Raw genomic sequence first — 15,120 nt, 5'->3', positions numbered from 1 at the left:
GTACCTTTTTCGAATCTTCCAGAAAAGGAAGTGCCCGCGTGCTATCAGATAGCGGTCTGCTACTAGTACCTAGGCAAGCTCGAGGCAAGATTATCGAATTGGAAAGATGGATCATGGAATTGCTATCGGTGAATTAAACTTCCGATCGTGAATTGTGTAAATTTGGATTAAATTGGATACTCCACTTGGTGAAATGATGACCTATCATAGGCTCTTGACTCTTGTTCTTCTCCAGAAGTCCAGACGTTAGCTTCAAGTTTTGTTGTGTTGTGTATGAAAAGGAAGTCCGGATGAAGCGAGGGGCGATGAAGGGGGATGACGTTTCCGCTCTTTGAGTTGCTACACGTGATGACCTTGGAGAGTGTACGAAGTAGACTCGGAGAAATTTTGTGCGGCCTGTGCAACATTACCTTGAATGCTGTACTCTAACTTCAGGGCTGAGATTTCATTGTATATTCAGTCATGAGAAGAAGTCGCGAAGCTGATGATAAATTGCCCAAAGTCACATGACTGTGAAGTTGAACGTCTGATTCTCTCTCTGGCTCGTCTGGCAACTGGTTTCTTGGGCCATTCCGTGATTCTTCGAACCGTTCATAATAGTAGAATATCTTAGAACATCTTTGTACATGACCTTGATTTATACACGAAACTGATATTGGTAAAACATGTTCGATCACTCGATTCTACAAATTTTCCAGTTCAAGAAACAGCCATGCACGAACTTTGTTCATCTACCATTGCCACCGACATCACTATCACCGTACACGACTGAGAAACGATCCAATATTACATCCCTGATATTCCTCGACTACATTATTCTTATCGGATAATCGCGTGATCAAGGATGCCGTAGAAAATCAATACATGCTCCAATTCCTCAACGCTATCCAATATACGGTTCAAACCGTCCTAAATATCAATTCAATCTATTATACATATTCGATCTTTAGCGATTTAAATGACCACTTCGAGGAAATCACATAGTAACCAAGGATCACTTCAAGTCATCCCAACAATCAACAATGAAGAAAGCTTTCGAGAAACTTCGATTGAAGATCTCCAAATACAATGACAATGACCCACAGCCGCCCCCATTCAAACCCATGTCAACACTACCCCAAGATCCAGCATCCATCGGTCTGAAAATAATCCATGATTCTCCCGATGCAATTATTGAGTACTTCTCTTTATTCTTCTTTTATCATCAATTACTGACATTCCTAGCATCATAGCCATTCACGGTCAAAATGGCCATCCCATCAATTCCTGGACAAACAGAGATAATGGAGTACTTTGGCTACGCGATCTTTTACCCGGGATCTTGGATGCATATCCAGGTATGAGAATTCGAGTACTCAGCTATGGATATGCACGTCGAGACACCGTCGAGGTTATCGGCGCTGGATTAATGAAGAGCATTGGAGAGTTAAGAGCCGAGACAAAGAGTGAAGGGAGGAAAATAATTTGGTGTGCCCATAGTTTTGGGGGTCCCTTATTAAGGGCTGTATGTACTCTCTCGACCTGATGTGTTTCATATTGTTTCTATCTTGCAAGTTAAGAAATGACTTTTGCTAACAAAATCAGGCAATATCCATCGCTCCGCCTTCCAGTGATATCCAAGTCTCAACCCGTGCCTTCCTATTCTTCGGAGTAGCCAAGAACATGGGATTAGAGAATCTAAGCATGGTGGTTGCATTGCCAGAAGCCACATTGAGTAGCGAGATGAAGGAGTTAAGGAAATAATTAATGTGGTTGAAAATGGGAAGTGAGAAATTTGATCCATTGTGTGAGCATTTAGATTGGAAAATTGTGTGGTTTAAAGAGGTAGGAAGCGAGGCAGAGAAGATTAGGCATTTGGATGGGGTGGGTGGGAATGAAGAGATGAGTGAAGATGGGGAGGGCAAGCTTCAAGTTGTGGTTAGATTAGGGAAGATGCATGGCGCTATGGTTAGGTTTGCTGATGCTGAGGATGAGGATTTCATGGTGGTGGTGGAGAAGACGAGGAAAATTGTAGAGCGAATCACAAAAAGGTAATAATGCAGTCTAGAGCTAATTTATAAAAGGCACCGAAGATCCGGAAATTCTTTATCTAGAACTCTCAAGTTTGCGTGATGTAACATCAATTGTCTTTAAATGCACAAAGAGTGTTTGCAGCTCGTTTGACCTCGATTTTATCCGAGAGGCAGGGTAAGGCTCCCCAGAAATATGATGCTTAGATTGACTCAAAATGAATACTCAGAAGGCTCCAGCCTGTAGTTCGTCAAGGCGCAGTATCAATGGACCAGGTGATGTATATCAATTAGATCAATTCTGTTCCTGACAGATTTGGTGTTGCGGAATCATTAGTAGTTGATGAGTCTGATGTCAAGAGGGTACATTGAACTGCCTTGGGCCTCGCAATAAGTAATTATAGGTCCGAGAGACAAGAGATTGATGAAATCCAGTGTAGGAGTTACACAAAAATTAATTCGTTGAGGGCCAACTTATCGTATAAGCTTCCATGAGTATGGAAGGCGAAGAGTTCAGTCGAAAGAGCTCCTAAGTATCTCGATGACAACGTGTGCCCCCAACAGTAAGAAGACGCGATTGCACCAAACCCGGAAGCTCCACCCAATTTCGGTGTCTGAAGGTTTCCCCTAATACTAATGAAGAAGCATTTCCAGAACCGGCTGTCTAGGCACCACCCGCTAATTATAAATATACCCCTGAGCCTACCAACAACTTTTCGAAGCCAGCCATACAGAACAACGACATCAAAGTAAAGAATGGAACATTCGATCAGCGCAATAAGTCAAGGAATGGTATGTTACGGCACGCCCATGTTTCGCAGGCGAAACAGCTACATCCAGAAATATTGCTTGATCTAGAACCAAATGTGTCCGTTTCAGAGGATCGAGAGAAAAGTCCTGGTTCAATCCATGATACTTCTGAGTTTCTCATTAGTTTCGGTGACTACATCACAACATTACAACAACCGAATGCGGTCGTCATTGATGAGAGAAGTCAAGCGCGAAATTTAGGCCCACAGGCTATTCAGCGTGCCTTCCTTTCTGGAGATCTGGATGAACCCAAGGCAGCAATGATAGGAGATTTCGAGCATCCTATCTTCCCGAAAATTACTTTTACGACACATCACTAAAGGCAATAATCTGTCGGCGAAAACCAGAAGAATGGAATCCTGGATCGAAAACCAAACAGAGAGATCACGCAAGTGATGATGAGAGCTATCACGGCAAACGGCACGTGGGCTTTGCAGAATGTTGCAGAATATCTCTGCGACGGAAAATAAGGAATCCTAAGCTATACGAATGAGATGGTCATTCCAGCTCAGATGATGAGCCTCCATCACCAACCTATGGGGTGGGAATAGTATCCTTTTGGAAATTTCGTCAACCACTGGTCGAAGACCGGAGCAGAAATTCAATATATGATGATCGTCTAAGACGCGCATCATCTAGAATATACTATCGATCAAAGTCTCCGCTGCTCAAAAGTAGCTCATCAGATCGCCATTCGAGATCATGGCCACCTTGAAGAATCTCGTTTAGCGGCATGGGTCCAACAATTCTCTTCATGGGCAACTCCACAACATATATTCCTCCCATAATTTTGTTTGCTGGAAGAAATACATCAAGGCCCCCATCGCCTAGAAGCGAATCATCATCTGATGATTCGAGACTACCATCACCAGAAAGAGATTCCTTACACTTTCCTCCCTTGTGTTCTCATTAGAATCATTTGGGATATGTGGGGATACAATGACCGCAAAAACAGGTGCACGGCTTGCTTAGAGCATAAAAAACCATGGAAGGACTGTTCATCAGAGGCTATGATCTATTCGAGAAAGAAAAAGAAGTCTTTCTGGCATTTAACAGCTTTATCTACAAGCTTACTCCCTGGACTAGAAAAGCTATCAGTGCTACAGATACTCACTTTGCGACTTTTAATCATTCCGAGCAGACCCGGTAGACTGAACAGGACGAACCATCCAATTTTTTTTTTATTAGAAAACTGGACACTGTGACGATTGAATATCACTGCCACCAAACTTTCTTCCAGATATCTCATCCCATTCCTCAAAAGTTTGAACGTCTTGGAAACATTCAATTTCGACGCTCACCCATGGCAGTTTTATGGTGAAGGAGATGAATACAACATTGACTTTGGGAAGACTATTCAAGGATTATCTCATCTTAAGCATAATTTGAGAGATTTGAGAGTGTTTCTAGGTACTCATGTACAGAGAAGCACGGATTTTCGGTTCCACAAGACATCAGTTCTGACGAAGTTGGAAATCAGTGTTTGGAACTTTCTGCAGGCTGCAAAGAATGCCATATCACCAATTCTAAGCTCGGCTTTGATCCATATATCTCCTTATAAGCTGCGATCGCCCAAACTCAATTGCAAATGAATAAGCGTGTGTAGTCTAGAAAATATTATACAGTCCATGAAAAGACTGGTGAATGAAATGAAGGGGGGGCACGACAAATCTGAAGGAGCTTCATCTCAAACATTTTCCTGAGCATGATTCTCACTCCTTCACAAGCCATATAGAATGTGGAATATACCAACGCCACCCCTTCTTAGCGGAGCTCCCAGCTGAGTGCCAGTAGAATGGGATTACTCTGAGAGTTTGGTGAAGACTAATGTTGTTCCTATTGGTAATGTAGGTGGAAGAGTAAGAGTGAAATTCAATTATATGTCAGAGATGAACCAGTCCTGTGAAAGTGAAATTTTTACAGTTTGAGCCTGCCAATTCAATATTACGCATCATGTATGGCACTGGTGTCTTAATTTTGTGACTTCCTTCCCTTCGTATACTATGATGCCCTTCAAAATTCACAAACTCATCAATTCAGTCATCGAGATTTTCTATTGTATCGCTACTATCGAGACTGCCGTTCAATGATTAAAGTCTTCCAATAGCTCGATCCAATCAAATAGTATCTTACATTTAAATGGATATCATAATCGCTTTCAAACGTGCAGAGTTTGTATCTAGTGTTTCAGTTCCAAATATAATATCCTGCTCATTGATTCTGATTGTATTTCTGGAATTCTGACTGGAAACTGTGAAGAGGAGATTTGTCGAAAGTCTTTTCAAAGCCTGCTTGTTTGTTTATTCCTCACAATGAAAGCCAACTGCGGTTTCCCCATCCAGAAACCAAGAGGCAGCCACTCTTTTGATCTTGCTCTTAATACGATTAATGTTCTCTTTGGGTAGGCACGGCTAAGTGAGATACACTCTGTCACCTTGACTGGTTCAATCATTACTACAATGATAGAATAACATACATCCATTGCAAATCTTCTCTTTATCATTTTGTTTAGCAAAGATCCTTTACCGCACAGCAACATGTCTACAGCACTTGATGTCTTACCGAATGAGGTCATTAATGGTATCGGATTATGTTTACCTAGAGGTTCCCTGGCAAAGCTGGCACAATGCTCCAGTCACTTCTATGCTATGTGCATTGAATTGCTATACTCTCACTGTACTGTGAAGGATCAGGAAATGTTGGGGAGACTGATCAACACTATTCTCAATAGAGCGGTGATTGGACCCAGCATCCGTTGGCTCGACCTACGCCAATTCAACTGGAACGCATTTTGCATCTCAAGCTGCCGGAAGCCAACTTCGCGTACTCTGTTCAAAAAGGCTATATCGGTGCAAAACAACTTGAGTTCTTGGAATATCTCACGCTGGACGAACGGTTCTTATTATGTCTCATCCTGGACTCTGATAACAGTACTTCTTTGCCTCGTTCCAGAATTAAAGGTACTGGCACTTCCAGCCCTGGAACCAGAGCGCCACTTTCATGGATACTTCTCTAGAGGAAGTCATTACGATGTCTCTACATTTAGTGGCTTCGTCGAATTGATCGGAAAATACCAGCAGTGTATATTGCAAGACCGCTTGCCTCTAATGGTGCTTACAAAGTTGGAGAGCGTAACAATTGGAACTGAGTTTTATGATAGAAAGGCAGAATTGCATTTCATCATGCCACTTATTAATTTAAGATCGGTGAAAAGAGTCAAGGTTTTCTCGTTGTGTTATCACGGGCGCTCGAACAGTCCTAGGGTAGTTTGCACAAAACCGATACCCAATATTGAAAGTTTGGACTTCCTTTCATGTACTTTTGTAGGTGACATTGCCACTTTTCTCGGACGATTTACAGGCATTCAAAGATTCTGTTTGATTCAAGTTCCGCGAATCACGTATGAAAAGCTCAGCGAGATGCCTCTGTCTGTTGACAACATTTTGGGAGGATTGACATCCTCCAAACACTCATTAGAACACGTCGATATCAGTTTTGCTTCTCGAAAACCGGATGGCGAGCCCGTCTCACTGTCTGAATTCAAACGACTACAGCTTCTAAAGCTTTGGCCGTGTCCTGCAATATGGTCGAAAGGAAGCCCAATTAAGTCTGAATCTCAGTTGATCAATTGCCTGCCGCCAGGATTGAGGAATTTGGTATGCAAACCATTTTTTGATGAACACGATGTTGTTAGCTTGGAACAACTCTATCAGCTTGTCGCCGAAAAGGAAAAATATGTTCCTGAATTGCGAAAGATTGAACTGATTTGGGATGACGCTAGTCTCGCATATAAATGTGAAGATTGTGAGAAGCATTGCGAATTGAACGAGAAAATCCCTTTCTTTGCGAAGCTTATTGCAGAGTGTGAAGCAAAGAATATTCATATTGTCTCAGGTCACCCCTTATGGAAGCTAACGGCAACCACCTAGAGCCGGAAGACTTTGGAGGAATCTAACGACCTTTGGGAGTTTATTATAGCTTTTCTGCTGGCACTCTCAACTTCTGCAGTCATTGTGGAAACTTGCAGAGTAGGCCACGGAGCTTTCATAAGGTTACATGTATCATTAATATTTGCTGGCTGTAAGAGGAGGACTTCAATGATTCTCCGGGCTTACTTTTGACTAAGTCGTGGGTATAGAGCTTTTAAAATACTCCACTCATAACGCCAATATCAACAATCTGATCTGCTCTGATTCGTGTGATTTATGTGATTTGTGTGATTCAAAAGTCACATGCTTTGAAATCCATTGATGTGCTTGACCAGAACCTAGGTGGGGTTAATTATACGTACTTATTACAGGGGCTCTTCCGAGGAGGCACCACTAAAATTGTGTACGCTAAAACTTTAAATCGTCATCACCTCATACCTATTACCACATCACCACCAAACCCACCAAACCAAATCGAATGAAGATCATTGTCGTCGTTAATAGAGCTTTGCATACATGGACAGCAATGTTTGGTCGAAGATTATGTAATTCTGCATGTAATTGCGACGCTTATGGTGGGGTTTAGCCTTGGAATGGCGTTGAGTGACGAAGACAGAGATATGGGACGAACGAGGGGATACGTATAAAGAGAGCAGAAGAGCCCACCTTAAAGATCTTCTAACTCCTCGATCGAAAGACTTTTTACTTCGAAGAAAATACAGACAACATATTCACATACAAATATACAAAATGCCTCGACTTCCAACTCGTAAACTGGGCAGATATGGCCCTGAAGTAGTCGCCCAAGGCTTCGGAACCATGGGCCTAAGTGCTTTCTAGTGAGTTTCATGGACCCTTCTCTATAGTTCCTCGCGCAGCACAATTTCTTCATCTTGATGAACCTATCTAACTCTCCATCAGTGGCAGCACCGAATCAGATGAAGAGCGTTTCAAGGTCCTCGATCGCGCTTACGAACTTGGACAGACCAACTGGGACACCGCAGACATGTATAACGACTCCGAAGATCTAATTGGGAAATGGTTCAAACGCACAGGGAAGCGGGATCAAATATTTTTGGCATCCAAGTTCGCCTTCAAAACCAATGAAGATGGAACTCGTATTTGTGATACCAGTCCGGAATACGTCAAGGCTGCATGTGCGAAGAGTTTACAAAGACTGGGCGTTCAAACTATTGATCTATACTACTGCCATAGAGTGGACAGAAAGACCCCCATCGAAAAAACAGTAGAGGCCATGGCTGAATTGAAGAGGTAAGCCACACCCACCAGCATACGCTGTTGAATCCGTGCTAATGATCATGTAAATAGAGAGGGAAAGATCAGGTACCTAGGGCTCTCTGAAGTCAGTCCAAAGACCATTCGCCGTGCAGAGAAAGTACACCATATCGATGCTGTGCAAGTTGAATATTCTCCATTTTCTTTGGATATTGAACAGAACGAAGTCTTGAAGACTTGTCGCCAGCTTGGCATTGCCATCGTTGCCTATTCACCTCTTGGCCGGTATGACCTCAAGCAGTCCCCATAGTTACATATACCATGCTAACCTATCTCTAGTGGTTTTCTCACAGGCCAAATCAAATCTAGAGCTGATTTTGAGCCTAACGATTTCCGTCTCAGCGCCCCTCGTTTCTCCCAAGAGAATTTCCCAAAGAACCTCGTGCTGGTAAAGGAGCTGGCAAAGATCGCATCTGAGAAAGGTGTTACACCAGGACAACTCTCGTTAGCATGGTTAGCTGCCCAAGGCGATGACATTATCTCGATTCCGGGAACAAAGAAAATCAAGTATTTGGAAGAAAATATGGAGGCCTTGCATGTGCAACTTAGCAGACAAGAGGAGAGAGAGATTAGGACAGCCATCGAGAAGGTCCAGATTGGCGGTGCGAGATATCCAGAAGCCATGAATAGCTTCTCGTTCGGTGATACCCCTGAATTGCGATAGTCTGAAAATTTTCACCAGCAGTCGTCTTTCAGTTACTTTAGGTTGAAATTACCAGATTTTCCCAATCCGTTAGTATCAGACTTCTACGTGACCCCTGGGTTCAATAGAATAGTGATGTTCAAGTAGACTGCATATCAGATATCATTCTATAGTAAGTATCAAGACTCTTTTCCCAATGATAGGGGCTATGACATCCATAATCAAATAAGTCAGACCTTTTTTTACCATGACTGCTGGCTACATGATTCGAATAGCGTTTTAAGATGACGCACATTGTATCAAATATTTTCTCCAAATGCACAATCCATGCTAGTATGTTGAGGATTATATACATCCTTTTCTTGATCATAAATGCTGGAAAGACGTGGCTCTCAACGCGTTCGTGTTCATAACGGGAGAGCCCTGATGAATTGTCGTCTGGTGCGTGGCACCATCTGTGTGGAGGTATTTGTGGGGAATCTCGAGCTCTTGCATTAGTCGCACGTCTGGAACCCTTAGCATGCTCGAGGCAGGAAGCGGCACGACCAGACCAATCTAAAAGTCTGGGAAACGGTTCCAGCCTCATCTTACACTTTATTAGGTGAGTCATGTCGTTCGTATGTTGGGAGTTGCAGTAGCTTGCTTGGTGGTGTTTTGCTTTGGTTTTGTGGGGCGAGAGGGTTGAGAGGGGGAGGTGGAGTTCATCTGTTCTATGAGATTTTCAAAACGGGGTGGGAATAGTGATTGAGAGGTGAGGCTTACTGTCGAACAGAAAATCGAATGAAACTGGAGGGGAAAAATGGGGAAAGGCTGGAAGGGTCAACTATGAAAACTGATGATGTTCATAGGTTAATATCACGTGTGTACTTCATGTGCGTCTAATCATGTGGTTTTGAAAATTCACAATCGTTCTGAATGTTAATTAGCATGGACATATACAAAACTTCAATCATGATTCACGAGATTCTCAGAAGGATGAAATCCAAATATCCATATTCTATGCATTGAATTATGGCATCTATGCTATGGATCGCTCAGCTCTTCCCGTAGTCTTTCGCCTCTAAGAACCTGCTCAGAAGCTGACTATAACATATTCCTCACGTCCCTAGTCCAGAAAATCAAACTTCATTGTATCTGCGGCTCGTTCTTCTATCATAATCCACGATTCCGCTAGTTCAAACTCCAAGGGGTAAACTGAACATTGCTATTCCACCACCAGTCTACCCGTTACTTTCGATAAATCCACAATTTCTCCCCGCTAATCTGACTTGCATCAAGACGGTTGAATTTCTTCCCTCAACACCATGTGTGTGCGTATAAGTATCGTATGTGTGCAAAAGTTGTTCTCCGCGTTCCACAAGTGTGACCAAGTAAAACGTAAAAGAACTTCATATATCCAAGTTTTAAAGTCACGAGTACCTCAACAGGACTCGCGACCCTCGGCCTCAACGTCAGAGGCATTACCCAATGGGCTTTGCTGTACGACGTTGTAGCCTTGCTGCATTACAGCTTCATCTCGACGAGGTTGGCTTTCAGCCAATTGAATGGCATTGAATTGCACCATTTCCTCGTCTCGAAGGCTTGTAAGGCGTTGCGGAGCTGCCGCAACGCTTCTCTCGATGCTGGATTCCCAAGGTTCGGGTACCAGGCTCAAGACCTCCATCACTCTCCGGTATCCATATTCGTCCAGGCGGACCATGTGGGCAAGCTTTGCGTACCGGCTGCAAGCTTGCAGTTGCTTGATTGGAACAGCGTAGATGTGATGCACACGAACGTACGATCGTCTCTGCATGCTCCCTCGTGACAGAAACAACAAGGTGTTGCCTCGTTGATTGAGTTCAGCATGGTGCTGCGACTCTCGATTCTGCTCGTGCTTCCGCATAGCGTCAAGTTTGTTACCCTTCAGCTGAGGTGTTTGCTGCGGTACCCACGACAATGGCATAGTTTCCTTGAGATACCATTGCGTTGAAGGATCTGGTCCAAGTGTGCGCAGTTTGTTGACATACTTGTCCAGAGGCATACCACTGAGGGTTGTCATCTAATTTGATTAATTGTTAGTAAATTTCTTGAAAACCATTTGGGCATGGTGTTACAGAGCTTCTGTAAATGCAAATAGGAAAATAGGATGGCAAGTGTATAGGTCAAGTTTGCTTAGTTTTCACAGAAAAATTCTTGAAGTGGGGAGTCAAGACGAGAAATCAAGATAGTGAAGACTTACCAGTGCAACGTCCAGCATAACATTACCGACGATGTTCGACCCACGACGTTGATTGATCCTTAAGATCATTACCGGATGATTACGGCCATCTTTATCTTTGACCTTATCATTGCATTCGTGGTTCTGGACACAGAGAATTGGTTCATGTCCTTCTTCGTAGTTCGAGAGCCATACAATGCATCCCGGCATTAGATGCTCGGCACGCAAGTGGTACTTCTTGGGTGACATAGCTGGCTTTCGTTGGATGGCAATATCATCGGCTTCAGGAGTGGCACTGCCACTGCTACTACCGCTAGACTTGCTTGCTGGTGTTGATCGTGGTAATGAATAACCTTTGGCTCTCCATTGTGGCTTCTCTGGAACTTGAGAAAGTGTCAAGTTCTGATTTGACCTATTGCCGATTGGAGGAGTCGTCGGATACTGGCTAGAAGTTGGCATATAATTACCTCCAGTGGAATTTGATGTGACTGGTGTGGTCGCATGCGAAGGACTGTTGTATTGGGGTACTACTTGTTGTCTAGCAGTACCTGCTACAGGCGATCGGAAGCCATTGTCAAACGGCGGATACCTTTGTGGCGCGTTATTGACCTGCGGTACGGGGTTGCTGCAATTTATATACCCTTGCGCAGCTGGATTAAGTACACGGCCTGGATTGTTGCTGCTCATTTGTGGTATAGGAGCAAACGGATTTAGAGGGCTGCTTACTCCAACGAATGGGTTGCGTCGAGGAGTATTTGTGCATTGATAGTGTTGCAAAGGATTCGCAAAACTGCCATTGTATTGTTGAATGCGCGGAGGAATAGACGGCTGATCGTATTCGTGGTGTGGACGATTTGAAACGTCTTGATTATATAAATTATTACCGAAATGATGCCCATTTCGATACTGAGGGCGGATGGGGTTGAACATTTGACCAAGTCCAGGAGAAGGAGGAACAGCCATGCCCTGAGCATATTGCGTATTGTAGCCAGGAAAACGATTCTGAGGCTGATAGCTCGGAGAGTAGGGAATCATGGGTGACGAGCTTTCTCCTCCATTACCCTCAATTCGAGTGTCGGAAGGATTGTTCTCTTGACTAGCCATCTTGATATATTGGAGAAATCAAAGTGGCTGGCAAGAGATCAAGATTTGATTTGATCAAGAAGAAGGATGTTCAATGATGGTTGGAAGTAGCAAAAGAGCCTCAAGATTTTTATTGTTCTTACATTAATGGAAAGTGTCAAGATATGATTTACAAATGGTTGTTGTAAAGTCGGAGAAGTCAATGACTTAAAAGATGAAAGACTATTCGGTTTTGCCGAAAAGACTTTGCTGTATTGAATACACATCCTCAACTCGCTATGGTGGCTGGCTGCTGTACAAACGAAATTGAGTGAATGTCGACTATTGTTGTTATTGTGGTGACTTAGCGAAACGTTCACTTTAAACATATGTCTATGTTTTGGTTTTCAAAACGACAAAACAAGTTTGGCTATTAGACAAGGAGTCTGTATTATTGGTTAAAGAGATTGTTGTTTGCTCTATATAAGGTCCTGCTGCTTCTTTGTCGGCAGGAAGGCTTGCTGGCTTGTTGACATCTTTCAACTGGTCTTTCAACAAATTCAAGGCATGTCCATTATTCCTAGGGATTTGTCTTTCAATAGAGACATTCACTCAATTTACTTTCCAATCTACAATTTCATTGCAGCTTACCAAGCTTCTGGTGCATCTTACGTTATCTTTTCGTCTAATATCCTACACTCATTAGGTACGTGGAGTTATCTCGGTAAATACCTCTAGTTTAACAGTGGCAAGGACATGCAATTTACTATCCATTATGGTGATTGGAGATTTTAGAATTTTAAATCTCAGCCGGTTAAGCGAGAGTTTCACCTGTGAAAGATTAATAATCGAGAATGATTGTTTCAATACACAAATTTTTACCCACTACAAATCGTCACTAGAGACTTTAGCGAACGGTCCGTAGTGAATTTCTCGCGAGAATGCTATACTTGCAATTAAGAGATTTGCAACGCTCTCCTTAGTGGAGCTAACGACTCAGCTCAATAATAATTTAGCGGTTAAACCGGAGTGGCAGAGCTATTGTATATTTTCCTGGCACTGATTGCCTCAAAGTCATCTGATAATTCAAGTAAAGCAGCTGGTTCAGCTAGCAGACCTTACAATTCATCCACACGATTGAGACTGCTGATCTGTCCACTTGAACTATTCGGCGTACACAATTCAGATCGGAAAAAATTAGTATTTCTGAACTTGACCACTTATGTTATAAGTTTTTGGTAGCACACCTTACCGAAATATCGAGAAGCTTGCATATTTCGATCTTTCTCCACGACAGTGTCAATGGTGTGGACTCATTTCAAACAGATAATTTGACTTTATACAAGCCACTAAGAGACTAGAGCTATACGGGCTAGATCCAGGCGTTTAAGTATTGTTTTCAGTATTTTTTTTGAAGGTAGAAGGCTCAGCCTAGAATTTGAAGGAATAGGATCGGCCACTTTCTGAAAATGGCAGCGACAGAAAGAGGTCACTACTAGCGATATGGTGAGCTGCTTATTTCTTTTGACGTCGAATACCTGGTGATATACGTTTTCGCTCCATAGACTATGTAGCCCTTTTTTGGTCTGATTCTGGGCATTGAAAGTGAAAGAAGCCCTCGTTTTTAAGTTTAAGTCTATCTCAGCTTGATCATCTACTAACTAATTGATCATTGAGAAGCTTCAAATGTTCTTATCTTCAAGCCTTGGTAAGAGGATACGAATATTTTCATATGAGAATACCACGATCCTTATCGTCTGATAGCCAGGTAAAATTGAGATTAACGCTCGACTATCATATCATGCAGCAAGCCTTCAACTACAACTCAGCACAACCAAGTGTGCCTTAGCCAAATGAGCTCTTGTGTCACCTAAGATTGTTTAAATAATAGCATTTCAAAAAATACTGAATTAAGGCTCATTATATATCGAAGAAATGTTCCTCCCAAAATAAACACCCGTCGTTGACAACTGTTGATGCGCATCCACAAACACGCCCCCTCTCTAATTGCAAGGTTTCCTTCGGTATTATGCTCCTTTTTTGAGCAAGAATCACAGATACCGCTATGATTATGTTGATTCATATCTTGTTCGGTGAACTTAAGTTCACATCCAATCTTCAAGTCACGATTTGCTCCGAATACGTTCTCCGTGCCTGAGCAAAATGAATGGCAGAGGTGCAAACGATAAAGCAATTGAAGCCATAACAGAATTTTCCCAGCCTAAACCTAGAGATCGATATAGCGGTGACCCAGCCAGCGGTAAAATGGTGGACATAACATTGCGAGACATAGTCATTGCGGACATAGCAGAACCGCGAAAAATTCCTGATATGTCGACCAAATACACTGTAGTAGGGACTACTGTAGTAGAGGTCGCAGAACCACATAGCGCAGTTCCAAGAATGGGGACTATGTAGTGTATGTGGAAATAAGCTGTCAATCCGTACGTGATTAGACCTATTGGGGCAATGACAAATTCCAGGGTCATAGGAGGAAGCCGCCATTCTGGTTTGATCTCGCCGCCATGGAGGACTTATATCTTCTTTGTATACCAATCTAGCACCGCACAACAAAGAATTGCGCCTAGTGCCATGCCAATGGCCAGCCCAAGAAATGTGAGTCCCACTTCACCCTCTGAGAGCCCATAATTTTCTGAAAGACTTCCGTGATTGTCGATGCTAACAGATACACGTACGAAGAGAGCAAACACATGGAGAAAATCAACAATGCAAAGATAGGAGCGACCAATATCTTGATTGGTCTCACGAGTGCGTTCACGATTGAACTTATTTTCGATCCCTGCTGATCGTATTGAGAATGAATTGATGGGTCATTGAACTCCTTGCGTATCTTTGCTGCTTTGCGCCTAAGACTCGTTACATCGTAGGTCTCACGGTATATCAGAAAGAACAAAACGATTGATGTTACAGAAGTGATACCAGCTAGATCAAAGATCCATCTTCAACCCCCTGTCTGAGCTATATACCTCCTGAATATAGGTCCAATCGCAGGACTGATCAGGGGCATCAGGGAAAGTAAAGACTGAGCAGCTCCCCTCTCTTCAACACTAAACATATCTCCCACAATAGTTGGGTTGAGAGCCGTCGTGGCCGTACTGACTCCACCGAGACATTGAAGAACAATAACCATGACAACATTAGTCTGCGCAACGG

General features: G+C 42.9%; 6 protein-coding genes across 6 annotated transcripts; 5 read left to right on the top strand and 1 right to left on the bottom strand.

Annotated features, from left to right (window-relative positions):
* Positions 1-249: 249 nt before the first annotated feature.
* On the top strand, positions 250-1,743 carry EAF01_003847 (uncharacterized protein; the record flags this gene model as incomplete). Its single annotated transcript, XM_038912101.1, has 3 exons — positions 250-1,177; positions 1,225-1,504; positions 1,585-1,743. Exons 1-3 carry the CDS (start codon positions 1,023-1,025, stop codon positions 1,741-1,743), a joined length of 594 nt encoding a protein of 197 aa, XP_038771785.1. The 5' UTR covers positions 250-1,022.
* A 3-nt stretch (positions 1,744-1,746) lies between these two features.
* EAF01_003846 (uncharacterized protein) lies at positions 1,747-2,216 on the top strand (the record flags this gene model as incomplete). Its single annotated transcript, XM_038912100.1, has 2 exons — positions 1,747-2,030; positions 2,144-2,216. 2 exons carry the CDS (start codon positions 1,747-1,749, stop codon positions 2,214-2,216), a joined length of 357 nt encoding a protein of 118 aa, XP_038771784.1.
* Positions 2,217-2,765: 549 nt separating this feature from the next.
* On the top strand, positions 2,766-3,139 carry EAF01_003845 (uncharacterized protein; the record flags this gene model as incomplete). The annotated part of the gene is made up of 2 exons (XM_038912099.1): positions 2,766-2,801; positions 2,831-3,139. 2 exons carry the CDS (start codon positions 2,766-2,768, stop codon positions 3,137-3,139), a joined length of 345 nt encoding a protein of 114 aa, XP_038771783.1.
* A 2,217-nt stretch (positions 3,140-5,356) lies between these two features.
* Positions 5,357-6,748, top strand: EAF01_003844 (uncharacterized protein; the record flags this gene model as incomplete). The annotated part of the gene is made up of 1 exon (XM_038912098.1): positions 5,357-6,748. One exon carries the CDS (start codon positions 5,357-5,359, stop codon positions 6,746-6,748), a length of 1,392 nt encoding a protein of 463 aa, XP_038771782.1.
* Positions 6,749-7,498: 750 nt separating this feature from the next.
* EAF01_003843 (uncharacterized protein) lies at positions 7,499-8,708 on the top strand (the record flags this gene model as incomplete). The annotated part of the gene is made up of 4 exons (XM_038912097.1): positions 7,499-7,587; positions 7,670-8,020; positions 8,078-8,269; positions 8,324-8,708. 4 exons carry the CDS (start codon positions 7,499-7,501, stop codon positions 8,706-8,708), a joined length of 1,017 nt encoding a protein of 338 aa, XP_038771781.1.
* A 1,399-nt stretch (positions 8,709-10,107) lies between these two features.
* EAF01_003842 (uncharacterized protein) lies at positions 10,108-11,988 on the bottom strand (the record flags this gene model as incomplete). Its single annotated transcript, XM_038912096.1, has 2 exons — positions 10,108-10,725; positions 10,906-11,988. The coding sequence occupies 2 exons, from the start codon at positions 11,986-11,988 to the stop codon at positions 10,108-10,110; spliced, it is 1,701 nt and encodes a 566-aa protein (XP_038771780.1).
* Positions 11,989-15,120: the final 3,132 nt, after the last annotated feature.

The sequence above is a fragment of the Botrytis porri genome (genome assembly GCF_014898465.1).
Source record: "Botrytis porri strain MUCL 3234 chromosome Unknown BPOR_005, whole genome shotgun sequence".
Classification (NCBI taxonomy): Eukaryota; Fungi; Ascomycota; class Leotiomycetes; order Helotiales; family Sclerotiniaceae; genus Botrytis; species Botrytis porri.
The sequence above is the reverse complement of the archived record's forward strand: the minus strand, read 5'-3'. Positions and strand labels throughout refer to the sequence as shown.